The sequence below is a fragment of the Dermacentor albipictus genome, chromosome 7 (genome assembly GCF_038994185.2).
Source record: "Dermacentor albipictus isolate Rhodes 1998 colony chromosome 7, USDA_Dalb.pri_finalv2, whole genome shotgun sequence".
Classification (NCBI taxonomy): Eukaryota; Metazoa; Arthropoda; class Arachnida; order Ixodida; family Ixodidae; genus Dermacentor; species Dermacentor albipictus.
This window is the reverse complement of record NC_091827.1, coordinates 56,341,727-56,367,698: the sequence shown is the minus strand read 5'-3', so window position 1 is coordinate 56,367,698 and position 25,972 is coordinate 56,341,727. Positions and strand designations below refer to the sequence as shown.

General features: G+C 43.4%; 2 protein-coding genes across 4 annotated transcripts; one reads left to right on the top strand and one right to left on the bottom strand.

The window, feature by feature from the left end:
• LOC135906773 (KIF-binding protein) lies at positions 1-2,221 on the bottom strand. The gene has a single exon (XM_065438357.1). The coding sequence runs from the start codon at positions 2,179-2,181 to the stop codon at positions 412-414; it is 1,770 nt and encodes a 589-aa protein (XP_065294429.1). The 5' UTR covers positions 2,182-2,221; the 3' UTR covers positions 1-411.
• Positions 2,222-2,260: 39 nt separating this feature from the next.
• Positions 2,261-25,443, top strand: LOC135906774 (cytoplasmic dynein 2 light intermediate chain 1). 3 transcript variants are annotated; one of them, XM_065438358.1, is made up of 13 exons: positions 2,261-2,403; positions 2,704-2,756; positions 3,026-3,078; positions 4,002-4,106; positions 6,601-6,689; positions 8,535-8,721; positions 11,489-11,557; positions 12,111-12,274; positions 13,371-13,441; positions 14,218-14,254; positions 17,372-17,420; positions 22,215-22,304; positions 24,827-25,443. In XM_065438358.1, the coding sequence occupies exons 1-13, from the start codon at positions 2,396-2,398 to the stop codon at positions 24,893-24,895; spliced, it is 1,044 nt and encodes a 347-aa protein (XP_065294430.1). In that variant the 5' UTR covers positions 2,261-2,395; the 3' UTR covers positions 24,896-25,443. The 3 variants fall into 3 exon arrangements, with proteins under 3 accessions (XP_065294430.1, XP_065294432.1, XP_065294431.1); XM_065438359.1 differs by lacking the exon at positions 3,026-3,078 and having other exon boundaries at positions 2,265-2,403; XM_065438360.1 differs by lacking the exons at positions 17,372-17,420; positions 22,215-22,304; positions 24,827-25,443 and adding an exon at positions 14,346-14,469.
• Positions 25,444-25,972: the final 529 nt, after the last annotated feature.

The following is a 25,972-nucleotide window of genomic DNA, read 5'->3' as shown; positions in this document are numbered from 1 at the left end:
TTTTCAGTGAGATCAAAGAGTGGAGGATTTATTACACACACATAAAAAGGAAAACCACGCAGCAGTATCAATAAATAGGATGCTCATCAAATGCTCTAATATAGAGCAGAATTTCAAGCGTACATTGTGTTCATCATGAGCGAGCAAAAAGATACTCTCGTATGCTTTCTGTGGCAACATTGCTGCGCACTGAGTTGCCACAGCTTTTAGCAGCAAAGCTGCAGCACTGCAGAAAAGCAATGAAAGGTCATATTCAACACTGACTCCATGGTGATGTGATACAATATGTGATGCTAGAGTACTCATATATTTGAGAATGACACTGGCCTCTAGTAGGAAGTCCTACTGAATACAACATTGCACAAGCTAACAAGAGGAATCAAACTTATGTGATCGAAAAAATAAATTAGATCAGTAAAGGGTCGTGCTCATCATCTGCTGTAGCTTCCCAGGAATGAGCTTCAAGAGTTCAGCCATGATCTGAAGCTCGTCCTTCATCAGGTGTTCATGTTCCGGAACCCTCTTGCAGTAGTCCTGGACAAACTCGTAGTGCTCCTTTGTCTTCTCAAAGTTTTCGAACTGCTCTCGGGGCTCCTGCGCTATTATGCTAGAGTAAAGCCTGCCAATGTAGAAGTGTGCTACCAGAACAGGACGTGCAAGGTCCTCTGGGAGCTTCTCCGGATACTTGCCATTGGGATCCTTGACTGTATCAAGGAATGATAAGTAGTGTCGAATGGCTTTGTCAATTATGGAGTTGACCTTCTTCACGGCTGGCGAGTGTGGATTGACGGCCGAAGGCAGCGTGGCGAGCTTCAGGCTCATCATTTCGCTGTAGACTTCGCCGAGCTCAAACATGATCTGGCGGCAGACTCCGAGGTAGTACCGCGGGTTGACTTCCTTCAGAACCTCTTCGTGCATGTCGATGCGCCTCTTGTGCATCTTGCACTTCCTGTCGGGCGCGGGCTCGAAAGTGGCGAGCTCCCTGTACAGCTTGCTCATCTCCTGGACGATCTCGATGTAGTCGGTCGCGTGGTCCTTGAGCGTGTAGTACTGCTTCGCATCTTCGAGCCACTTTTGCGACTTGAGGAAGACAGGCCGTGCTCCTTCGAAATCCGTGACCAGCTTGTCGGTGATGCTGTCTTCAATCTGGCTCACCTCCGGCGACTTGATCAGGACGTGAGGCTTCCGGTCCGTGCCCAAACCATTCTGTCTGCCGCTCGTCGTCTTCGAATCTGTCAGCTCCTCCCTCGACGCTATCAAGAGGAAGAGGCCGTACTTAGCCCAACAGCGAGCCACATCTGCAAACCTGTGCCGCAGTTTGTCCTCTTTTTCCGCTTTCTCCTCGGGTGTCAACGCCTCGGCGTCCAGCTTTTTCTCGTACACGTCGAGGATGTGCTTGGAGCAGGCTAGGAGATGTCTTCCCGCTGCGAAATCTCCCCTGGCGATGAAAAACTGGGACAGCGTTGCGGCGTTGATGGACCAGTCGATGCTGTCGAAATTCTCCAGGGTCAGTTCCTTCTTCAGAGTGCTGTGACAGTACATCGCGGCCTTGGCATTCTCGCCCAAGTTTTCATAGACCTGCGCCAAGTAGTACAGTGTGTGGGCGTTCGCCAGCTCGAAGTTTGGATTACAGCTTCCAGGTTGTGTCGCCTCGGCTCGATCCGCCGCATCGTCGGGAACAAAGAGGTCTGTCAGGTTCACGGTCCTCGCGATCTCCTCGGGCGAAGCGCTCACCTTGGCGTATATGGCCTCGGCTTTCTTCAAGTAGTCCAGCGCTTTGGGCGCGTCTCCTCGCCTGACGTGAACGATGCCGAGCTGATTGAGCGCGGCCACCACCACCAATCGACTTTCGGGATCCGCGTACCGCTCTTCGCCGACAACCCTCAGACATTCTTCCAGGTATTCTTGACCGAGCGAAACTTCTTCGGTGTCCGTGGCGATGACCCCGAGTTCGTACTTCGCGACGGCTCGGATGAAGTCCTTGCGCGGCGAGTCGTACTCGACTCGCCCCAGGTCTTCGAGCAGCTCCTTGAGGATGCGTCTGGCCTCGTACTTGGACCTGTAAGGTTCCGTCGCAGGGTCAGAGCCACTGTCAACGTCGATTAACTTTCGGACGCGCTCGTACTGCGACCGATATTCGGCGAGCTTCGCCGCCCATGCCGCTGCATCGGAGATCGCCATGACGGTTTTGGATTTCAGCCAGCTATGGGCTACGGCACGTGAAGCGGCCAGCGGCTTGCTGTCTTGTTTGTCGCCATGGCGACCGCTGAAGCCGCGGCGTGGTGGTTCGCGTGCCCTGTGCTTGACAAGAGTTGCGCGTCTTGCGAACGCACACATTTCTCCTCTGTCGTGAACGCTCGAGAGGCGTTGAACTCCGTTAACCGAGGCTTTTGACATGCCGACGTAAGTCGTCGTTACATCTTCGCGCCGTTGCGTAACCGCGGAAGATTTATTTTTAGCTGACGGAGAAGGCTAGTGTGCGGCCGGGCGGCCGCTCCATTGCCTTTATAAGTCGCGGTCCGGAGAAACACCTGACCCCGCTTCGCCGACTCTATCTTGTTTACCGCGTGTTGATGTTTTCTTTACCGGTTGCGGTACTCCTGCCGTGTGCATCATTGCAGGAATATCAACTCGGCTCTCCATTTGCTCACGTGCGATCGGGTTATTGTAGTGCGTTTATTGATACATGAAAATTGTTTTCAGGGAAACCATTTGGGATGCTGCCGTGCGACTCAGTAAGGAGGCCGAGAAAAATGGTAACTGTTGGTGTATCTCACTGTAACTTAGGTTGTTCAAACTTCTTTCACACTCACTTTTTTTTGTCATTCTAAGCACATATGTGGCGCGCACACGTAACATACAAACTTCCAAGATTTATTTTGCTCCGTACTCTTCCCGTTATGCACGTTAGAGAAATATAGATTTATTTACAGAAAGGCAGAGATGTCTGTAAAATGCACCTCTTGTAGAAGTGGGCAATTCAAGAGTGACATTAAATTGCTTGTGCGTTTCTAATAATGTGCAGGCACCTCAAAGAATATTGAGACCACACTTCTTGTAGTTGGCAATAAGCAGAGTGTAAGTATTTTTTTTTTCGTACTTATGTAATTGCTTATATAATTGCTAGGTTTCACGTGCATGCAAAATTTACTGTTTCTTTCTTTTCACATATGTTAAATTACATGAGCTGTATAGCATTGAAAAAGAGTTATGAAAACTAGAGAAAAACAAAAAGCATATTGGTAACGTCACAGAATATCACATACTGTACAATAAAGCAATTGAGTCCTGCAATAAAACCTATTGCTACACTGCTGTGGCAAAATATTTATCCATGTAAATTGAAGAAATGAGACAAGCGCACATTGTGCTGTTCATTGTACATAACGCAAATGTGTTAAAGGTACTCACAGTGTTAGGAAAAGCACCTTGTTTTCAACATTCGTATATAGATTGTTTCCACTTGATATCTGGAGCGGGGCCCAAGAAATAGAAAAAGCTGTTCTCTCAAGCAGAACTTGCACATTCCTAATGACGTGTATTCCAAAGTATATTAGCATGATCATAATGTACAGTCCAACTTTACACCCTTTGGGACATATCTTGTCCCTCAATCAACAACGTGTTTGTTATTAACCTTGTGTACACTTTGTTTATTTAACACACTGAATTTTCTACTTTCCCATTAAGAAAGCTATGTCATGCTGATGTGTGCATGCCATTTGGGACCTGAAAGCACTGGGTGCGCAGCATTAAGGAAAGGGAGTGCATGAAACATAGCTGATTATTACTGTATGGGGACAACATAGGACCCAATTATTTTTTACAGTGTCTTTACATTGCAGCCAGTGGTGTTATCATCACCCTTCTTTTAGATGTATCGCACTTACTTTAGCATTTGGTGACAGAAATACTTGCATCCTGCATTTTTTTTTGTGCAATCCTTTCGCTGTGTCTTATCCATATGTCCTTAGTTTTTTTCTTCGTGTCATATAATCCAGGGGAAGACAACACTTCTGCACCGTTTCTTGGACAAGACAGACACACCCAAGCCATCGCTAGCTCTCGAGTACATGTTTGGGCGACGGTCACATGGTGCTGGTGTGGTATGGTTTCTATGTGACTTGCGCAATTATAGCCACATAATACATTGTGGAAATGTGCACAGCCTTGCCCAATCGACAAAATGTGATATGACACAAGTAAAACAGGGAACAGGTGTTGCACGGTGCACCAGTACTTTGTATTCACACATCTGTGAATAGAGACCAGTATGCAGGTTATTATATACTCTGTTTCAGATATAGCAGGCAATGCTACGAATGCTAGGGAGCTCTCATTGCTCACATTTGCAGTCAAAAGAAAAGGTGTGTCCTGTATGAAAGAAAGATATAGGTATACATAATGTGCAATTTGGCATAAAATTGATGTCTGATGCTTTTATGTCACAAAATATTATATATATATAGATATATTACATAAAAGGCATCGCACATCTGGACCTATCTGCCACCAAACAAGCACAATGACACATTTCTCCAATCAATGGCAGCAGTGCGCTGCTTGCGTTCATGGCCGCAAGATAGTCCATTGTGTAATGGAAGCAGAAATGTTAACAAATGCTATATGATTTGATGTAACCTTACATGCTTAGGTAGTAGTTGTAATATGTGAAGTAGCTATACTGTAGAAAGTGTCACAGATAAAAAAGAACTGTGCTGCGACACAGGTCAAGTGAGACGTTTATTATCGTACTACTTGCTTAACATTTGCAGCATTGCCTGCTAAATATACAATCAAGTATAACGCATGTGGCCTCAAAATTTCTTGTTAGTTGCTTCTAGTGTGAAAAAAAAAAAAACGCACATTCTCTGCAATCCACAGCACAGCCTCAGTAGTAGCTACAACAGTAACGTGTGCATGTTTGCCACCTCAATCGAATTTAGTCCTCTCACTTGTCTTCCGCAAACTTTCTTCCCACAGTATGGGACATCACAGAGATAAGTGCCCACCATTGCCTACTTCGACAGATATGTCATGAAGTGGTTCTTTGTTTGCCCTAAGCTTCTTAATGCAGTTAAAAAAGCTGCAGGTAGTTGTGTCCAAATAGTATTAGTGCAGTGGTATTGCTCTACGCCACTGGGTGGCGCCACCACCTTAACAGTCAGCTTGGGGACGCAACCCACCACCCCGTTCCAAAGGGGACGCTCATAACATCCATCCATACATCCAACCATCCTTCATGGGATTTCTTTGTTCGTGTCCCTCATGTCATCTTGCTTATCGTATCATCACGCAGTAAGCCATAAGTGCATATTGGTGCTTCACAATAAGCAGACCCGCCGTGGTTGCTCAGTGGCTATGGTGTTGGGCTGCTGATCACGAGGTCGCGGGATCGAATCCCGGCCACGGCGGCCGCATTTCGATGGGGGCGAAATGCGAAAACACCCGTGTGCTTAGATTTAGGTGCACGTTAAAGAACCCCAGGTGGTCAAAATTTCCGGAGTCCTCCACTACGGCGTGCCCCATAATCAGAAAGTGGTTTTGGCACGTAAAACCCCAAATATTATTATTATTACAATAAGCAGGAAAAGTGGCGGGATATTGAAGGGTTGAAGGTGAAAGGAAGCATTCGTAGTCCTTTTGAAACAGAATGTTTGTGAGCTGCTGCTTCTACAGGAATAACATTTGATGGAGGCTTTCGTGAGAGCGCTGAATGTTTGACATCTGAGCCTCATTGCTTACAATGTTCAAGAAGAGTTGCAAGATGTGCTGAAGGACTTGCCATTATCTTTTCGCTCGTGGCCTGGATGGACACCAGGGTAGCCTTTAAAGGGGCCCTGAGACACTTTTCCAACTAATGACAGAATTGCCTCATAATTAAAGGACGTTGCCTCATGAATCTACTGGAAAATGCTTCAAATCCTTCAAGTGGAGTTAGACGTAGTTATTGCACCAATAAGCGGCTTTCTCTCTCCTTTCATCTACACTGATGTGCTGAAAGTTACACAGGGGAGGTGGCAAGGCGGCACCCAAAAGTTGAGTGTTTCACCGGCGAGAGGGCTTGTTTTGGCATATATATACATATATATTTCATTTCTCTACCTCAAAATTAACAACAAACGTATAACTGAGAATGCTCTTGTGATCACAAAATCAGCTAATAGCTGTTGGTGGGCTTCGCTGCTTGTGATGACGACATTGCGAAAGTGGGAACAAGCAATTTTTCACTGTTTTTGACATGAGATTGTAAATTTCCTGCTGCGTGCAATGCAACAATACTTGGCTCACATGTTCACAGGAGCCTCTTCTACAGATCGGCAACATTTTCTTACTATGTCCAAAAAGTGCTTCAGGGCCCCTCTAAGATGTTGCCCTAATCAAAGCATGCAGAAAAAAATGAGGAAGTGGGGGTAAAAAAGAGGGGGATCGCTGCGCGCTCAACACTGTCAGCCACTTGTCTTGAGGGGATGCGTCTGGATCCACCAGTGGCAGGCGCTTTGCATTTTTTGTTTATAAATGAAGGATCTGTGCCTTTTCACTGATGAGTGGTGAGCATCCTGCATGAGTGCCTAGTAGATGTGGATGCTTCATTTCCAGCTCAAAGACATCTGCCACATGTGGGAGCTGGCTGGAGGTGCGTTTGCCACAGACCTGCTAGAAATCCCGATTACTATGGAAACGCTGCAGTGAGTATTGAGGCATGCCTATGTAGAGAGTCAGGTGTCTCTTAAGGGCATTTTTGGCAGCTCATGGCAGGTGTTGGTTCTAAAGGTGCTCTTAGCCGCCTACTTTACGTTGTGCTTGCAGTCTTGCCATTTGGAGGATCACAATTTCATGTTTACGTGCATGTTGTGACAGACCTGTTCACAGCCAACCTAACTGCATACAACCTTCTTTATTTTTAAATTGAAGGGGACTGCCTTAAGGCATAGATAGTACTAAACAAGCAGCTAATAAATTATGGACCCCTGCTTCATGGAGAAACTTCAGTAATGCATTGTGATGGGTGTCTTGTTGAACCCGTGTGCTGAAGTCGACATGCTGGTCACTGCGACAGTTGTTCTCCATCGTCTAGTATGATCAGCTCACAATGATTCAAACTCCTAGAGAACACAGATTTTTGTCTCAATTGTCCTACATTTAACACTGCTTCGTGTGGTACGAAACACAGTTATGTACATGATGGCGGTGGATAATTCTTGTGTTGTCATGTGGGTAACAGAGGTTAAAGGGACTGACAACCGCCCGGAACGTGTCATGAGAATTTTGATGAAAATGAGAAGAACAGAATTTACTGGGACAAAACTGAGTGTGCTGCTCGGGGTTTGAGTAGAAATTGTAATTCTAAGTTGCCACAGAAGGTCATAAAAAATTTCATGTTGTGCCACTTTATGGCTAAACCTTGGTTCTAGAGGTGGATACCGGCCACGTGACCGCATATTACTGTGTGTAAGTTGGCTGTTATTAAGGGCACCATAGCTATTGTTTAAAATTACTTTTAGGGAATATGTGCTTTATTGTATGTGTATTACGATCTAAGAAGTAAGTTCACGCTAACAAGCGGTGCTGTCTACGTGGCAGCGAGTGAGACTGGAGAACCATGGTGAGCCGTGCCGCCTGCCATTGCATGACGGCACGCACACGAGTGCTTCTGTACGCGTGCGAGTTGGTGAGTGAGCACCTCAGGTTCTGTGGTCTCTCCGTCAGATACAAAATACCATAGCATGAACATCCGCTTGATAAACAAAATATTAATTCCTTGCAGCCATGGCTGCACTTGTCTGCTTCCCATCAGTGCCGGAGTAGGATTACTGTCTTGCTCACCTACCAATATTTCCAGCATGTCTGCAGCGTACGACTTCATAAACATGGTTGCAGCTGCAGATAAATGATTCTGATGAAAAATGTTCCACAACATTTTCTTCAATGTTACCACTATGGGATTGGACACTATGACTAGTAAGCTTTACATTGCATAAAAAAATGGCTACCATAGAAATTTGTTGTTGGTGACTTTAAACATTAACTGCTCTGTCATGCAGGTGTGTAGAGAATGGGCAGTAAAGATAAGGAAATTCCTCAGCCTTAGTTTTTTTTTCAAAGCCAGCATGACTTTTGTCAAGGCAAAGGCAACTCACTTCTTGAATAGATTTAGTTCATGTTTCTATTCACAAATGCATGTCAAGCACTGCGCTGTATATGACGGAGGTATATCACAGCTCCTGTCATGCCATCTTAATTTAGTTGTTTTTTTTCTGCGCTCCCAACACCTGAGATGTTCAATAAAAATTGATTTGATTTGAAAAAGAAGTTTGGCCGAGTGCATTTGCAGCTAATTTCTAGAAGCATCCGTTTCCAGGTTTTTGTTGTTGTTAGGACATACTATATAGGCATGATAATTTGCATAGTAGCTCTTTTAAAGCCCTTAGCAGCCTGAATGCACTATTTACTACACATGAACTTACACAGATATGAGTGATTGTCGTACTGCTGCTTCCTGTCTCTTCTCTCGTTATTTATCAAAATCACAGGTCTTTGTCAGTGGTCATGGTATTAGACCTGTCTGCCCCGGAGGTCCTATGCATCCTGTTCGAGACTTTACTCAAGGCGCTGCAGTCCCGAATCGACAGAGTTCTTGACACCACTCTGAAGAATGATGCGAGTATAAACGAAGCAATCCATGAAGCCACCTTGTCTCGGCTACCAGATGAGCACCCCGTAAGCCACTTGTGCCTTCATTTTTTTTCTACTTCATTTTATGTTTTATGGAGCCTTAGTTTTCATCACTTCTGTTTGTAAACATAAAGTTTAATATGTTGATTCATTTGTTTGTTTTGAGTACTCGCACCAGCTCTGTAAACACAAGGCTAACAAGACTGAAGCACTCGAAAGATAGGTTTTTAAGTAGACACAAATTGGAACTTAGGCATCTCATAACAAAAAAACAAAAACAAATAATAATCTAGCCAAGCATTATGGCGCTATATCTTCAAATACCTGCATGCTCTCTTTTATTATTAGATGGGGCCACTTATTATTTGGACACAGAGGGTGTTTTTTTAAGCATTAGCAGAATTTTTTCAAATTGCCTGTGACATTATAGTGCATATCTAGTCATTGATCTGGATTACTCAAAGAGGCAGACATTATTTGCACAATGAATAAAAATACATAATTGACAAATTAACACAATTTCACTGATTACTGTAGAACACATATCAGCAATTTGTGAATTGAAACCAGTAATTGAAAAAGTCATGTCCACTGGGACGAACTTCACAAGTAATACCAGTATGTATTCAGATGAGCAGCATCAAATATGCGGTAAAAGTTTACTGTGTCCCCACTTATTTTTTTAACAATATACCTTTTTAAGCATTGAAACTCAAAAATAAAAAGAATGCCACTTCATTTAACTGGACATTTTGGAAACGCATATCTTGAAACTGGTGTCATCCTCAGGATTCATTCTGAGTTGACTTGTGAACGCACTGGCTACAATTTGTTGAATACAATATCTGCCGTAAAGCAAGTAGTCTTAAAATTAATTACCCACTCATTGTAATTAGTAAGGTATTCGTTTTAATTTTCTAATAAATGTCCGCCTTTTAGAGTAACCCAGCTCGAGAAGCAGGATTGGGATAGATGCCATGGGCAATCTTTAAAAATTCGGTTAACATTAAAAGATAAAACACCCTGTATCATGTACCCTACGCTTCTGTAGCTTGTTGCAAGCTTTCTTACCTGCCATGTTGCGTGCAACTCTTTTCTTCATTACTCACTGTACGTATTTGAAAGAGTAGCAGTATGTGCTACCGTATGGCAGACAACGAAGAGAGGCCACATACAACATGGCCTCAGATGTACGTGCACTAGTTCCAATCGTGGAGGCTATGCTGCAAGTAACTTCTCTTCGTTGCTTACTGTACGGCAGTACACATAGAGAATCTTCCCAGCAGATGTAGCAAGCAGCATCAAGAGGTCATTCAAGACAATGACAGCCCATAATCTATTGCCCCACAATTCATTTTTTGCTTAGCTGAGCTGTGCAACTTAAGCCTATTCTGCTTCATTCTTATGTGTGTATTTTGCTGCCTTGTTCTCTTCGAAGGTTTTGCATATCTTTTCATGCGAAAGACTGTTATAAATGCCACAGTTGTGAGTGAAAGTTATTTGGTGATCTCTGTTGAGAAATTTTTATTTTCTTATATGTGTAGGAAATTTTGGAAAAAGAAATGCTTTTGTTGAAGCAGTACTTTGCTGGCATTTAGTGTATTTGGCACACTGTTAAGACTGTTACTGAAGTACTAAAGCGCCAAACAGACGACACAAGAAGAGACATGGACGAGCGCTTACTAACAACTGATGCTTTATTGACAGAAACACACAATATATATGCAAATCTGGCAGCACAAATCACACGTTGTAAAAATCAGTTTTAACTTCAGTAGTGGAGTCCCTGCTCCGGAAGATAAAAGGTAAAGGAAAAAAAAATGTGCAAGAACAAACCAGGAAGACCCGTAGTCATACCATACTCTCACCGTGTAGCTCACAACCTCAAAAAGGTCGCGAGTAAAATCAAAGTCCGGATAGTTTTCTCAGCACCTTCAAAACCTGCTGCATTGTGCACTCGCATTAACAACCAAAAAACAGAATGCATGACCTGGGGAACCCAACACACAGATCCACTTGTCAATTGCAAGGAAGAGGTGGTTTATCAAATTTCGCTATCATGCAAAAAGGTTTACATTGTTCAAACGGGGCGATGTTTAAATGAGAGGCTAAAAGAACAAGAACACTCACAGGGAAAAGGGACTGGTTCCTGTATGGCCATCCATTGCAAAGAGTGTGGGTGCAAGCCTTGCCTAAGAGATAGCATTGTTCATGACAGAAGTCGAGACAGTATTGCTTGAATACACAGTATTGACAGTATTGACAGACAGTATTGAATGTGCCAGCGAACTGCCAAAATGCTGTATAAAAGTGAAATGTTCTTTTTAGAAGCCCTTAGTTACAACTTAGCACGTTGGAATGCTGCCTGTGTTTGAGGAAAAATCTTAATCTTTTAGTTTCTGCCGGGGTACAGTAGTGGTGTTTTGTGTATAGCGTAATCATTATCATTTGTGGTCCTTTGGCACTATACACCACGTGTCGTTGTCGCGAACGTCATCTTTTACTCGAGTTTCGTCATTCTTTACAATCGTTTTATCGCCTTTTGCCTGGTTACCATGTGATTTTGGACAATGCGCGTGAGTTGCACTGCCAGATTTGCACATATATTGTGTGTTTCTGTCAATAAAGCATCAGTTGTGAGTAAGCACTCATCTGTGTCTTTTCTTGTGTCATCTGTTTGGCACTTCTGTACTTCAGTAACATGCACCAACTAGTCCAAGAAAAAGTTCTGCTTGTTCAGACTGTGTGCTGTGCTGTTCTCTCCCGAGATCAAATCTGAACTTTTGAAGTGACACAACGCCATGCTTTTCAGGACAAGAAGGCAATGACACCATTCCCTGTACCACTACTGATTCTCGGCTCCAAGTACGACGTGTTTCAGGTATGTGTCGCATGTATTTTGGTTCCTCAGAGCACATCGGACTCCCTTTCTGCTAAGTGTGGTCAAACTTGTGCTTCTGCTACTATCTGCCGTGCTTCTTTTTATGCAATGTCCTTACTGTGAACAATAAAATGGAATGCAAAGCTGGCTTGCAAAAAGTGCTCTAAATAGAATATTTCTCCCTATTTTGTACAATGCGCAAAAATAAAATGACGAGTCTCGCTTAGCAAGGGGTGGGAGTTGTAAAAACCGACATTATGCAGTGTGGAGTGGTTATACACAGCAGCGGAAAGTACGCTGAAAACGTCCCAAATCAACAATGAACGATCGTTCTAGGCTCCCAGTTTTAACGCGCATGGGTTAAATTTACTGTCATGTGCTTGTGTTTTAGTTTCTTTTCGTGTACGCATTTCCTCCGTGGTGCAGTTTGTAAGAAATAAATTTAATCACCAGTGTTAGCGTAAGCGTTGTCATGTGGTACCCGAAATACCTTCCTTTGACTCAGTCCAATACGACACAACAGTGCGTGCGCTGTTCATTATCGTTGCCCCAGAACTATGAACCCGAGAAGAGAAAAGTGACCTGCCGCTACCTCCGGCACGTAGCTCACGCCAACGGGGCATCCCTCCTATTCACGAGCTCCAAGAACGAGGCCCTCATCTCGAGGCTCAAGACGAGCCTGGCATATTTGGCTTTTGGTTCCGGCTCTGGCCCCAGGTGAGCACTCACACTTCCACATCATCTGTTGGACGTAGAGTGTCACGTAACCGATGAAAGGAAAGGATTACATGGCGACACGACGAGTATTTATTGAGGTTCGAGAACCTGTTGGCCCTCGCAAGGCTGCAAGCTAAGGCAGTCATTCCAGAGCTCGTGTGCTCATGCCTAGCTCCCTGTTGATGGTAGCGGTCAGCGTTGGAGTGATGGCGATAATGCACTCTGCTGTGTTCATGTGTTTACATACAACATAGGGTTACCATCCACCTTGGATTTTGCCAGCCTGTTCCAGATTTTACTAAGGGCTCCAGAGTCCCAACACGGCCTTGTCAGGGCAGCCAGTTGTCTGCAATTTCTGTGTCCAGACGGGTTCAGAGTGAGGGTGTGCTATGAACCAGTACATATTGAACAAAATGCATCTCACGCAGCTCCCCAAACATCCTGAAACTTGACAACGCACTCTCACACTATTTTGTTATGTTTTGTTTAGAGGGCTATAGAACACCAGACTTTTGTTAAACATGGTTCAACTGCATTTATTAAGCATCTGGGGTATTAGAAGGAGTGTGACTACATGCCAATATAAATGTAGGGTGTGTAGAGACCAAAGGGCTTGGGGGCCACATGCAACTTTATATTTCGTCTGCTCAAAGTTCACGGAAAAAGAGGAGGGTTGGAGAGACAAATGAAGGGAAGAATTCAGAAGGAGTGCTCGACCAGCGTGTAACATTGCATGGTATGGGGGCACCGTCTCTCTATCCTTTTTGTTACGCACACTCCTAAGCTTGCCATTTTACATTTATAAATTTATGATGTACCAACAAAGACACCACTACAGTGAAAAAGAGAGGGCACTCACGATCTTGCAACTGCATACTATTCATGCTATCCATCATTTATGTTTAGCGCACTTTACTTACTATAAGTGATGTACTATCAATTAAGTCGGTCCTTCTCGCCAACATTGACCCTTGGTGCCGTTGCACCCTACGGCACTGCGTTGCTTCAGAAGGCAAATCCTGCAGGTTGATCTGGAGGAAATATTTTTCTCTGCTTTATTTCTAATTTGTTTTCAATAATTTGCCACTCTTTTCAGTAAGGCATCACATACGGATTATAACAAGCCCCTGCACATTACGTTTGGGGAAGATTCCTTTGAGAAGATTGGTGAGTATAAATTTCAAGTGCATTGCTTTGGTGGGAGTGAACAGCTTGCAAGCAGTCTTTTAAAAAGTCAACAAAAGTAGTATAGCTTATTTTATTAAAAAGGACAAGAGGGAGGAATGAAATGAAGGATCATGGGCGTTATAACTGCTTCACTTGCAAGTGGACACCTCAACTGTCCTGCGGTCGTGGGAAGGCTACAGGGTAAAATTATATATAGCGGAGAGGAAAGCTGTGATAAAATTGATGTAAAAAAAATTTGGGGGCCTAAGTGAAAAGTGGACATAACTAGAAATACTAATTAGTAAATAAATTATTAACAAGAACCAGTAATCATGCCTACAACGCTCCCACTGCAGTGACTCGTGCGCGCATTCACTCCCACACACACGCACACGCACATGCATACAGGAATGTACGTGCAACTGCAATGCCCATCACAGTGCTGTACACTGTGTACTAGTATGCCAATTTGGTTGAACAATCTCTTTTTCTTTGAGCAGTATCTAAATCTGAACTAAGTTGCCACTGTTTGTGTAATGTGGTTCAGAGTTCTTTTGCCACGCTAAATGCACTGATGCTTGCAGATGCCGTCAAACGTCATTGTAATGAAATCGCATCTAACACGAAGATGCCTTTCTTACATCTCCGATCTCAGATTTACCTTGTTATATCCGATAATTGATTATGTCCGTGTTAGTTATATCGAGGCTCATCTGTACCATATTTTTTAAGCCCTAATTTGTTCACAACACTCCGATGCCTTCCTTTGTCTCTAGACGGTTCCACACCAGCCAGCTCAACTCAGGTTTCAAAGTGAGTACATGTACAGTAGCTGTATTGTCGCTTTTTTTTTGTAATTGTCTGGCACACGAATTTGTGAGCAGCTCTCACCCCTGTATTCTAGGATGCCCCTCCACTCAACACTCCACCTCGGCTCAACAAAGTTGATGGCAGCGCCACCCTTCAACAGAAGGGGTCATCACACTTCATTGATTTACCACGGCAATTCTTGAGAAGAGTAGTGCCTTCTTCAGCTAAGGGATGGCGCTGTGGTCTACTCGGTGGAGCACAGCAAGTAGAGCATAATTTATGATAACTCAAAGGGAAGCTCATTACTTTTCGAAGCGAGATCGGGATGCCTTAGAACGCGCACCTATAAAGCGAGATATAAGAAGGAAGAAGAAGCATGTGCTTGCTGCGGTAAAGCTAGGGAAACTATGGAGCATGTTTTATTAGAATGTGAAGACGTCCACCCAGTGGTTGATTTAGGCACCACTGGCCTCCTTGAAGCCCTTAGGTTCAGCGAGAGCAGGGGAAAAGTAAACATGTCTGCAATAGAGATTAGGAAGAGGCGATTGGAAGATTGGCGGAAGAAAAGTACGGAAACAACAAAAAACGGAGACGTACAAAAGCACAGTTCGCAATAGGGGATCAGAAAATTTGGGTGTGGTAGTTTATAGTGTGTTTTTTTTTTGTTCTTTTTTGCTGTTTAACGTAGGTAGGACATTAGGCAGTATAATAGCAAGAGCTCGGTGGTGCAACCCACCAAACAAGACGCTCATAACATCCATCCCATCCATCCATCCATAGATTGGAGGAAGAGCTTCTAGTCGAGGTTTGTTCGAAAATACGGGGGTTAGTGAAGGGCCTATCTATATTGCTTATGTTGTTAAAAATCATAGTTGGGGTTCCTCGCAGAAGCATTTCTTATTTATCTTGAGGTAAAAACAAATCTTTCACATATGTATGCCCGTCTGACAACTGAGACATCAAAAGACAGCGAAGCTGTTTAAGCAAGTTGGGACACCCTTTGGAAATACTAGGGGTCTGTTTACTGTCTCAGGGCTTCGCATGAATGCAGCAGCAGCAGCGTAAGGTGCCTGGCTGTTCTTAATGACAGCTTCCATGCAGGCTGTCACGGCAGATGCCCCCATGGCATCTTCATTCACAGCTGTAGCACTACGAACTCCTGACTGACCTACAGTGTGGAGCTGGCATAACGTGATGTGACAAACGAAAGTTACAGATTACTGGTAAAAAAAAAAGAACATATAAGTTGCCTCTTGGAATGACATACTAGTCTGTGAGGTAACTTTTATTTTATAGTAATTGGTTATTAAGTTTCAAAGCAAATTTGGGGCTCCCAACTCATGTAGCATTGCACTCACATTTGATGTCGACCATGCTGCCGCATGAAAACTGTTGCAGAACTCTCCTTGACAGCTTCACCGTAAAAAGAGCACAATATGCTCAAAAGCGTAGAAGCAAGAATAGACCAGGCATTTCTGCTGAATGAATGCCCACCCTTTGTCATACCACAAATCTCATCTTGCACGCAGCACATTTGTCAGTGCTCTCAAACATGCACCAACATGCTCTTCAGCATTTTGACAATGCACTCGTGTGTTCCCGTCTAGACAGGAACTCGCAGCTCCGCAAAGACAAGCACGCTTTGAGGGAATTTCCAACATGTACAAATTCACAGTTTGTTAAAAGCTTAACTGCCTAGTTGAAACTTGGGCCATTGCAGTTTTCGTTCCTGCCAAAGTAGATGAGTTTGGTAATTTAGCGAAGTTCATTGATAGGATTTTTTTTATCTGTTTCGTGAAACTTCTCAGTGAAAGTTTCATATGCCACCTAGCCGTGATATGGCGTAGCATCGGAAGGTTAACATGCATGCGCCTTCCAGTGAGGTGTGTGACCTTTCCTATTGCAGTGCTGCAGAAGGGTGAAAAAAAAAAGTTTAATTCTTGTGTACGCCACCAGCTGTACAATTTGTCTAAATTAATAACTGCTAGAAGGAAAATAAATGCGTGTGTTTTATTTATTTCATTAATAACTGTTGCATGATTGTAGTGTTGGGGAATCTTTCACTGTCAGGTGATAACTGCCTTGGTTAAAGCACCATTCACAGTGCTCATGTCTTTGGCCACTGTAATAGTAATTACCTGATTTTGTTCGCATTTGGTGTGCTTTCAGCAGTTCTTATATTAAAGCACAGTGTGGCTGGTGGTGTTCACATGAATGCAGCACTCTTGCATTCTCCTGCAACACTGCAGCAGGGAAGGTTACACAACTCGCTGGAATACGCATTCAAGTTAACCTTCCCCAGCCATTGGCTGCGTGCCTTGTAACTGACGCTGCATCATGTCGCGGCCACTTTGGGTGGCGTATGATGCTTTCCCATAGAAGTTTCGTAATGAGAAAAAAATAAACTTATAATATGACTCTAGTTTTAGTCAGCTCTGGCTGTGGAAGTAATTGCAATGTTGCTCTTTGATGTCGTCATTGTTGAAGCAATGACTCTTGCCATGCACTTTGAGGAAACTCCCAGTGGTCTCATGACGTGTATCTATCATTTATTTATTTTTCAAATACTGTAAGCTTTATAGTATAGTCTCATACAGCAGAGGGCTTGTGAAAATGTGAATTTCTAGGTACAATATTATAAAGGAAAAAAAGAAACCTTGAAAATTAGAACATAATGACAATCGAATCACAGTGGTGCATTTTTGGGGAAAAGTGTACATGAAATTCTGCATTGCTATAGTAACATTCCAGTAAACTGAATGAGAAAGAGTACACTGATAATAAACTAAAAGTGCAATTAAACGAGAGAGAAAATGGGTAGACTGAAAAATTGTGTATTGCCACATGTACAAAGTAAAAGGAAACCACAGAAAAACATCTTACATGGGTACCGTCATAAGCTTCACCCTCAAAGTATAATCCTCAAACATATCTTTCCCAGTCTGTCCCCAGAAATATTGTACAGAAATTTGTTTCATGACTATCGTAGAGCTGTGAAAGATGGTGTCATCTTTGTGGAAATCACACAACATTCTTCATTTACCTCTCAAATGTATTAATAGTGCATGCAGAAACGTGTTTTGCCTTTGTTTGAAGATGCTGCATCATGTCATTTTGCAGCTGCTACGCTGTAGTGAAGAAGGCATTTACAGAGATCTTCCCACAAGTGGTAAGTATGAGCACGTACATAATCTCACCTAGTGTAAACTGTGCTTGAACGTTTGTTTTCTTATTACTCTCGTCATTAATGACACTCTCACAGTAATACTTGTGTCATAAGTGTAACTTTCTCAGTTATCACAACGTTGCCTGTAATGTACGAGTGCATGGCAAAAGTTTATGAAGTGAAGGCAGTATGAGTACAAATAAATTTTCTCTCAGCATCCATGTACAACTATATATTTAGAGGAGTTCTAACCAGACGTGCTACACACAATTAAGTGCACCTTCACCTGAAAAATGTGATCATTTAGAATGGTGCATACTCTACAAAGTGCGTTGTGCGTGCGCTTCAAATGGTGACTTGCATAGTACTGCTTCAAGTACGAAGCACATTGTATTGGGCTTATAAGCTACCTTCTGTGGTGCCTCAGCGACTATGACATTTTGTTGCTCTGCATGAGGTCACGGTGTTTGATTCCCAGCCATGGCTTGTGCATTGTGATGAAGGCTAGGAAGAAACTAGGATTTATTTCTTAGATACCTGTTGCATATGATGCAAGGGTTGATGTGCCAGAGGTGTTCCTCCCTGATGTAATTTTTTTTCTGCTCTGGTTCAAATTCAGTGCAGTCGATGCCAAGTCAAACAATCTGTTCATGCTCATGTATTTAGGTAAGAGCTCCTGCGCGAAGGCTTCCTCTCAAGTGCATGAGCATTTAAGCAAAAGCAAACGTTGCCATTAATATTACAACACTTTGCGTGAATAGATGTGTCAAGCATATCAAAATCGAAAACCCCCTCATGTTGTACCTCTTAACTAGAGGGCTTTGAGGTGATAAATAGACACACAAATAAATTGTAAGTCCAGCTGTGAAGGAAAAGAAACTTGTTTATGTTCTCTAGCGGTTGCATCGTGGGATGCACAAACTTCCTTGATGCATTTTCAGCGCACTTCGTTTAATGCTCATGCACTAGATGTTGCAGCCGAGCCTGGATTGTCCCTCCATTGGCTCGAAGTGACTTTTGTCTTGAGAAACACGCAGGTGCCGTCTAATTGGAACATTGTAGATCAATATGTCGTTACTTTGCTTGCTGTTGAGCAAGGAAAGTGAAGACATCGGTGCGCATATGTACTTGCCTGAGTTTGCTCATGTGACCGGAAGCAATAGATCACAGTCAAATGTGCTAATAGCGAGTAGAGCATGAATTGATAAATCATAAGGTTAATCAATCAATTGTCCTGCCTTAGTCATGTTTGATAAACAAGGTGAAAAAAGAAAGTGGCGCTTCTAATACAGTCGAACCTGGACATAACAAACTGGGATAAAGCGAATTAGTCTGTATATTGAACGTGTGAAACTTACTGACCGATACTCATGTAGAATAGCTCACTGATAATGAACTGGACAATGTCCATATCTAACTCGTGGTGTCTGCTGCCACGTGCTAGCGTCACTTGCATCCAGAGAGTGCAGCGTATTGGGGGGAGGGTGTAACGTTTTTGTTTTGAGTGGGCTTGTGAGAATGCTCAGAAGCATGCACCAAGCGCTTGCATGTGTGTTGCTGCAAAGCTTGCACTTTTAGGGTTTATGCAAATACATGGTAATTTGCGAGACAAAATCGAGTATCAAATACTTTTTTGAATAACAGAACAGCCATTATCTGCGTTACTGTAAAACAATCTTCACATCCTAGTTAGCAAGTTGATGTCATTAAATTGCATATTATTAAGCATTGTTTATTAAAAGCATAACTGAAGCTTTAGAAGCAAATAAGCAGTTTATTCGCATACTTGGGACTCAGCAAATAATAGCTGCTCAGGTGGAAAAATCTGGCTCTCTGAGTGATGCGGCATGTTCCACTGCATAACTTTTCACGTTTTAAGACTAGTGTGGTTACCAGGATGAAATTCATTGCATCTTGTTCCAATATTATGCTTGATTGCACACATTTGGCGCTCTTCAAATATTGAAAAACTTACCGACAATGTTTCGGAGACTGATTTGAATAAGGCAACATTTACTTCGTTGTTCAAAAGTTTTGAATATATTCACGCATGCCTACAGTAACTAGGCAGCTTATTGAACAGTCAATGCCTACTACGCCTAATTTAGTTTTCAGTAAATGAATTCCTTCGTTCTTTCTTACCTGCACTGTAGATAACAAATCCATATCTAATGAACACATCACAAACGGTTAAGTTTGCTACAGCTGCATTTGGCTGTAGGGTACTGCTCGTCATAAAGAAAATTGACAAAGGAGTTTAGCTCCCTCCATCCTTATAAGGGCTTGTATAAGTATGGAAGCCAAAGATGACTTAGCCACAAGAGGAAATCACAAATGTAGGGAGCATGCCTTATTCCTCAAATGAAGTTGTTTGTGAATAGATGAAACATGCGCATCATCTAGGCACAGCACCCTTGTGCCATCCCACTGATCTGTCATTTGCCCACGGTGGACGCCACAAACCAACTAATGGCGCTGAAAGAGCATTTCAAAAATGTAGCTATGTAGGAAAGTCAACAGAAGTGTTCAAGCTGCGTCTACTATCATCTTTAAGTGCAACATAATTTGCATTTTAATCATGAGTTGTTGACACACAACTGAAGTCATTACCAGGACAAGTTGCTATCATGACGGTATGCATCAATGGAACATGGTTCCATGTTTACGAAGTTGCTGGTCCCGCTGCACTGTCACGTTTACATAATGTTTAAAAAGAATTATGAAATTTTCACTCTCAGCAATAGTGGCACTTTTCTTGCTTTGTTTTTTTTACATGAACCTATCAACTTAGCACCGCTAAACTTTTACATTTAGTATTTCTCCAACACAAACGTGTACTGCGCCCTGTTTCATTTGCTTTCATTGCAAAGATGGTTCATAAAGTGAAGTATATTTGTGTGTTTAAAGGGGTTGGGACACCAAATTTCGAGGCTATAAAAAGCATGTTGTAGGCTGCTTCCGTATGCAAGGACACCCAGAACGAGGTATCAGACGCTGCAAACATTTCAAAATAATTTTAATTCAGCTCCAAAAAGTCATTAAAAACTCCTTCTCGTAGTCGAGACCCATCGCTAGCGCGGCAGCTACTACGTCACAGAGGAGGAACGAAAATATTGACGTCATAGCACACCAGCACAAAAACGTGACGTATGATGAGTAGCGATGAAATGCCGATTACGGAGCCTGCTGAGCCAAGCGACCGAGCATAGCCTCCACTATGACCGAGCTACAGGCATATAGAAATCCTTTCTTAATGCAAAGAAGGGGTAAGGCGTGCAGACACGGACACAGGAGGAGAGAAGTGGACAACACGAACGCCGCACGGCGGCCCGCGAATGGCAAACTGCGTGCAGCGAGTTGCCGTGCCTACGGGCCTTTGCACGTTTGAGTGTAAAACAGTAGCCGGCCGACTCCGAAAGGGACCAGGATATGCGGCGTTCGTGTTGTCCGCTTCTCTCCTCGCATAGTCGGCAGCTCGGAGCGGTCTCTCCTTCGCTTGGCCTTTCTCAATGTGAAGGCCCGTCCACGTACCGGCCCGGAAACTCGCCGCACGCCGTTTGCCGTTCGCGGGCCCCCGTGCGACGGCGGTTTTGCTCGCGAACGGCGAGATTTCCTAGCTGTAGAGAGCACGGGCCCGGGACCTATTTGTGCGGCAGCCGTACGGCGAAGCGGCCAATCAGCGTCCGAGGAGTGGTCACTCTGTGCGCCGACGGCAGCTTCACCGCCTCTGATCGTTCGGCGCCGCCGATATCGTGGCTAGGCCTTTTCCGGTTCACTTCGAAGCTAAAGCTTACGGCGCTTCGGAATGAATCACCGACTCTCACAAGCCGCAATATTTTCTTACCGTTGTTGTCGCTCTTCGCAATAATTATAATAATCGCGACATGCACTTCGAATCGCTAGTTGACCTCTGCTGGCAGAGCACGCGTATGAGCGAGCAGACGACGCAGCATAGTTTTACGTCACTATTTTTTGTGGCTCACGTGACCAAGCCATGTTGCGTTTCCTCCTCTGTGACGTCATAGCATCCCCCGGAGCCCAGAAACCGAAACCGAAATCGCTCGGTATAATAATGCTATTATTAAATTATTTATCGGATATATATGGATCCCGCTGTGTGTATCGTGCTCCCTGAAGCATGACGCAACGTTTGAATCAACAAACGCATGAACGAAAATTTTGATGTCTCCACCCCTTTAATAGTCATTGCCCCCAAATAATCTACTGGATGCTCTTTGCCATGAAGAAGATTTGTTAACGCTATAGCCCTAAGGTCCCCGTGTAGCAGAAAATCCGAGGTCAGCGTCCCATGTCCCGTGTCGACCGTCTCGCGAGCGAAAAATCATTCCGGACCACGCGTACCCAACCACACAGGCCCTCTGTGTAGTGCAGAGGCTTAACTGAACTAATTGAATTTCTCAAAGTAAAAGGCATCAGAAAAGCCGTTAGGTATGACTTACACACAACCTACAGACATGGTAGCGTTGGATTGTAATTTGAATATCCAAGAAAACATAATTCTGTTACGTGGAAACTCAAACACAAGCCCCTTTTTCAGCATTTCTGCCATTTGTAGAGTGGCGTGCCCGATTCCTTGCAGCACCATCCAGATGACGCTCGCTTCTGCGCATGTTTGGCTCACGCAAGAGGCCATTTAAGCGTCCTGCAAATTTTTTCCATCAACTAAGGATAAAAGTGCTAGCAATAGCTGTGTATGTGTCATGCATGAATTAAGACAGTGCATGCACCCTGCTGTTGACTAAAATTTACTTCCTTCACTCTCGCTTTTTTTTACAGGAACAGAAAATGACAATTCCAGAAGACCCCGGCCGTGACCCAAAGTTCAAGGAAAAGGACATTGACGTCATGAAAGCACAGAAGGAAGCTGTAAGTTTGTGAAGTGTTCTTGTGTGTGCAGTCAACTTGTGATTAAATGTAGTAATTGATTGGAGCAACCGCTAATCAGTGATGTTGATCTACGGAATGCATAACTGCAGCAGTGCCAAAAAGGATACACGGTACAGGAAAGAAGGCCTGTTCATGAACAAAGGAAAGAATCCCACAATCAAAATTTCGCTTTATTTTAGCATTCCTTGCTACTAAGTAGAACCTCGTTGGCATGATCCCATTTTGTACAATTTCCTGGCGCCTATGTTCGTGATCAAGAACGTGAAAAAATGACCCAATACAGTCATGGTTCTTCTTTACCGGCTAATATGTCCCTGGAAAACACGGTCTTTCGACACCAACATTCAGTACATCACCAAACTGCAATCACAGGATATGTTTTTCGGCCGCTAGATCCCATGTGAACTTGAAAAGGCGCGAGGCGCACACAATCGAGATTGGTAAGGGCCGATTACGGCTGCTTGGCCATAGCACTTGCACATGAAAATGCCAGCATGCTCTGTTTCCTCTTGCAGTACCAGCGAATATCCTCATGGGTTGACACACATTGTGTTCACAGCTATGCGATAAGCATCTTTATCTGTTTCACGGTGCTTGTGGTAGTGCCATTGGAAGCATGCTGCATGCTTTTGATAGGCGATAACCCAAATGCGTTGATGTGTTCTCTGCTGCAGATCGCGAGATATAAGCGTCATGTTTCGCTCTGGCGGCTTAATACCCCGGCATAGATAATCAGTTGAATTCCATTTCAGTTTCCCCTTGTTTCAAAACACTACACAATAGGAAACCGACGTGCGTCGCTGGCTCTGCAAGCTCCGCGCGTGCTGGTAGTATCTTGTGCTGCAACAATTCGTGTGCAACACTTCGCATTATGAAGAACTAAATCCACTACAATTGAGTCTGCCAAATGTTTTACTCACTTGGGATCACACATTTTCCCAGTTAGTACTTGCGTGTCTCGCATTTTTTTTTCTAGAACATATGAACAAGTTTCTACTGTAGTTCAATTTGGTGTTGCGATAGTGATGCTTCATTACTGTACAACAAATAGAACCCGAAAATGCAAGCTTGGGTAAGGTATAAGTTAAGTTAATCCAAAGAACTTCGAAAATTTTATTTGTGCTCCTACATTCTTTTTAATTCAGATGTGGCTTCTGGCTGGTATATAGGCTTAATTCTTTGCTTCCCTGAGCAACGCAGTACCGGAACAATGCAGCTTTTACAAAACCTAATGTGACTTAGAAAAGATCTTCACAGCAAATTAAACATGCACCAGCGTACTGCTTGCAAAAGAAGAAAAAAAAGGAAAGAAAGAGAAAAAACATGCTGGAATAGTGTCTTTGGAAATATTTTTGAAAATTCAATTAACTAGTGGGAACTAATTTGGCAGAGGTGTTGACTGCTTTATGACAAATTTGTTCGGTAGAGTTTTTGCTGTACATTTGCATGCATGAACCTAATTTTACTAATGGTTTTGTAGGAGAAGGCCAGGCATAACCTTGCATGTACAGTTGCGATCAATTTGAAGGTGATCGTGCAAGCATCGACTGGCGGGCTTTCCAAGCAGCATAGTGGCCGATTTCGGAACTGCGAAGTTAAAATTGCGCTGCCTTCTTCCCCTATTATGCTCTTCCAGGCTGCAACCATCACCCCCAAGACCAACTCGCCACATTTTTGTGTTTGTTTCCCTTTCATGGCAATGATCTGTGTGTGTCGCTTCCTCATGCTTATCTTGGCTAACAATGACGCCTCTGTGCAAAAGCTCATAACACACTCGAAATGAATTCGCAGGTTATGCCGTGAACGGTGATGGGAGTGACAGCTTTTCAGGGAACACCAAAAGAGAGAGAGGGGGCTGTCTGATTTTTCCCTCTCGACCGACGTTAATGACGTAACGTGGCGCTGCTCCTAGTTTTGGTCGCCGCTCGAGCGATCACCTTCAAATTGATCGCGACTGTACGTCTCTTTACGGTCTGTAGAATTATTGTGCTGGTCTGTCCCCTTCTTTCCTCGTGTCCAGTCTTGTTGTGCAGTTTGTATCAATTCATCCATACCAACTAGCCCATCTAGCAACTCTGTTACTGTAGTATTCCGAGTCACTGCTCACCTCTGAGGCAGTGACAACTCCTCTCTTCTTGCAAAATGCAAATTTATTTACACGCTTTGAGCAGTCGCTGTCATGTCACTTTCTTGTCTCCTTGTTCATAGCACTGCTTTAGCATAGTGAACAGCCAACGTACTCCAACATCAGCCGCAGTTGTCTGTAGTTTGCCCTGTGATCCTTATGTGCTTTCCCTGTTCCTGTGAACACAATACTGGCTAACTGTACGCTTTTATCATGTTGAAGGACACAGCGCAGAAAAATAAATTTCTTACCTGCTTTATGTTTGCTAAAGATAATAATATAATAATATCGTCTTCAGATAGCTGTTTTGCTCATCCTTTATTCGATTCCTTTCTTGGGCTCTCATATGGGATTGTATTGTGTGCTGCCATTTCAGGAATTGGCGGAACTCCGCAAGAGGCGCCAGGAAGAAGAAAGGGCAAAGGAACTTCCTGACTTTGACTAGGCGGGCTCTGTGGGTGACCAGGGGTCATATTGTGCAATGAACCGTGTCGTTTTCCATTCTTTTCTTAACCATCATGCCAAGAGACCCATCGCTGTGACTCGATCAGTGGCTATGGGGTTGTACTGCTGAGTGTGAGGTTGCAGGTTCGATTCCCAGCTGAGACAGTTGCATTCCAATGGAGGAGAAATTCAAGAACGCTTGTTTACTGTGATTTGTGTGCACGTTAAAGAGCTCCCTGTTGGTCAGAGTAAATCTGGAGCTCCACATGCTACAACTGTTTTTCATAGCTCATGTGTTGCTTTCCATGTTTACCCCATAGTTAGTATTAACTTGACCTCACGTGCCCAATCTCAGTGATAACAGTGATGTGATGGTGTCCAAGCCAACAGCGAAGGGCAGAAGGAATAAAAAAATATGTTCATTACAGAATACAGCCTCCAAAATGGGGATGAGTGTCAGGAGGAGGGAAATCATGTGTAAGTCCATTGCCTACAGGTTTTTTATGGGTTGCAGACAACTGTTTATTTATTTATTTATTTATTTATATTTTTGTGTAAAAAAAGGAGAGCAAAGTGCCTGTGCTTGGAGCAACATACAAAGGCAGAGGTTCAAACTTAATGCATTGCTTTTTAATGCTGCTATGTCCATTGCCATCCCCTTTTTACATAAACCTTTTTATTTATCTTTACATTGGGTTTTGTCATGTTTATTTTGAAGAATGCAAAACTGCACTACCAGACATATAAAGAGAATATCTTTTCTTTCTCTTTTTGCTCATACATATATGAATTTATGCGTGGATGCTTTTTGTCCTCATTTTTTTTTAATCTGAAATCATTTACCTTTTGTCATGATTAGCTCTCATCATATAGGTTGCTGACTGATATCATTTGTCTTGTCGTCACTTAGAAGAGCAAGGAATGTCGCAAGTTGGTATGACATCTCGAAAACTGAATATGCTATTTACGTCAAGGCACACACGAAGACTAAAGAGCACACACATATACAACGAGCACAGCAAGCCATATTATTCCTCAAGCAAAATCCTCTGTACCTTCTGTGCCCTGTCATGCTTGT

Excerpts from the sequence above, each read along its gene's own strand:
- LOC135906773 (XM_065438357.1), bottom strand. The coding sequence starts at position 2,181 with ATGGCGATCTCCGATGCAGCGGCATGGGCGGCGAAGCTCGCCGAATAT.
- LOC135906774 (XM_065438358.1), top strand. Across the intron at positions 11,558-12,110 it reads CCAAGTACGACGTGTTTCAG|AACTATGAACCCGAGAAGAG; the intron begins GTATGTGTCGCA and ends TCGTTGCCCCAG. Across the intron at positions 14,255-17,371 it reads AGCTCAACTCAGGTTTCAAA|CTGCTACGCTGTAGTGAAGA; the intron begins GTGAGTACATGT and ends GTCATTTTGCAG.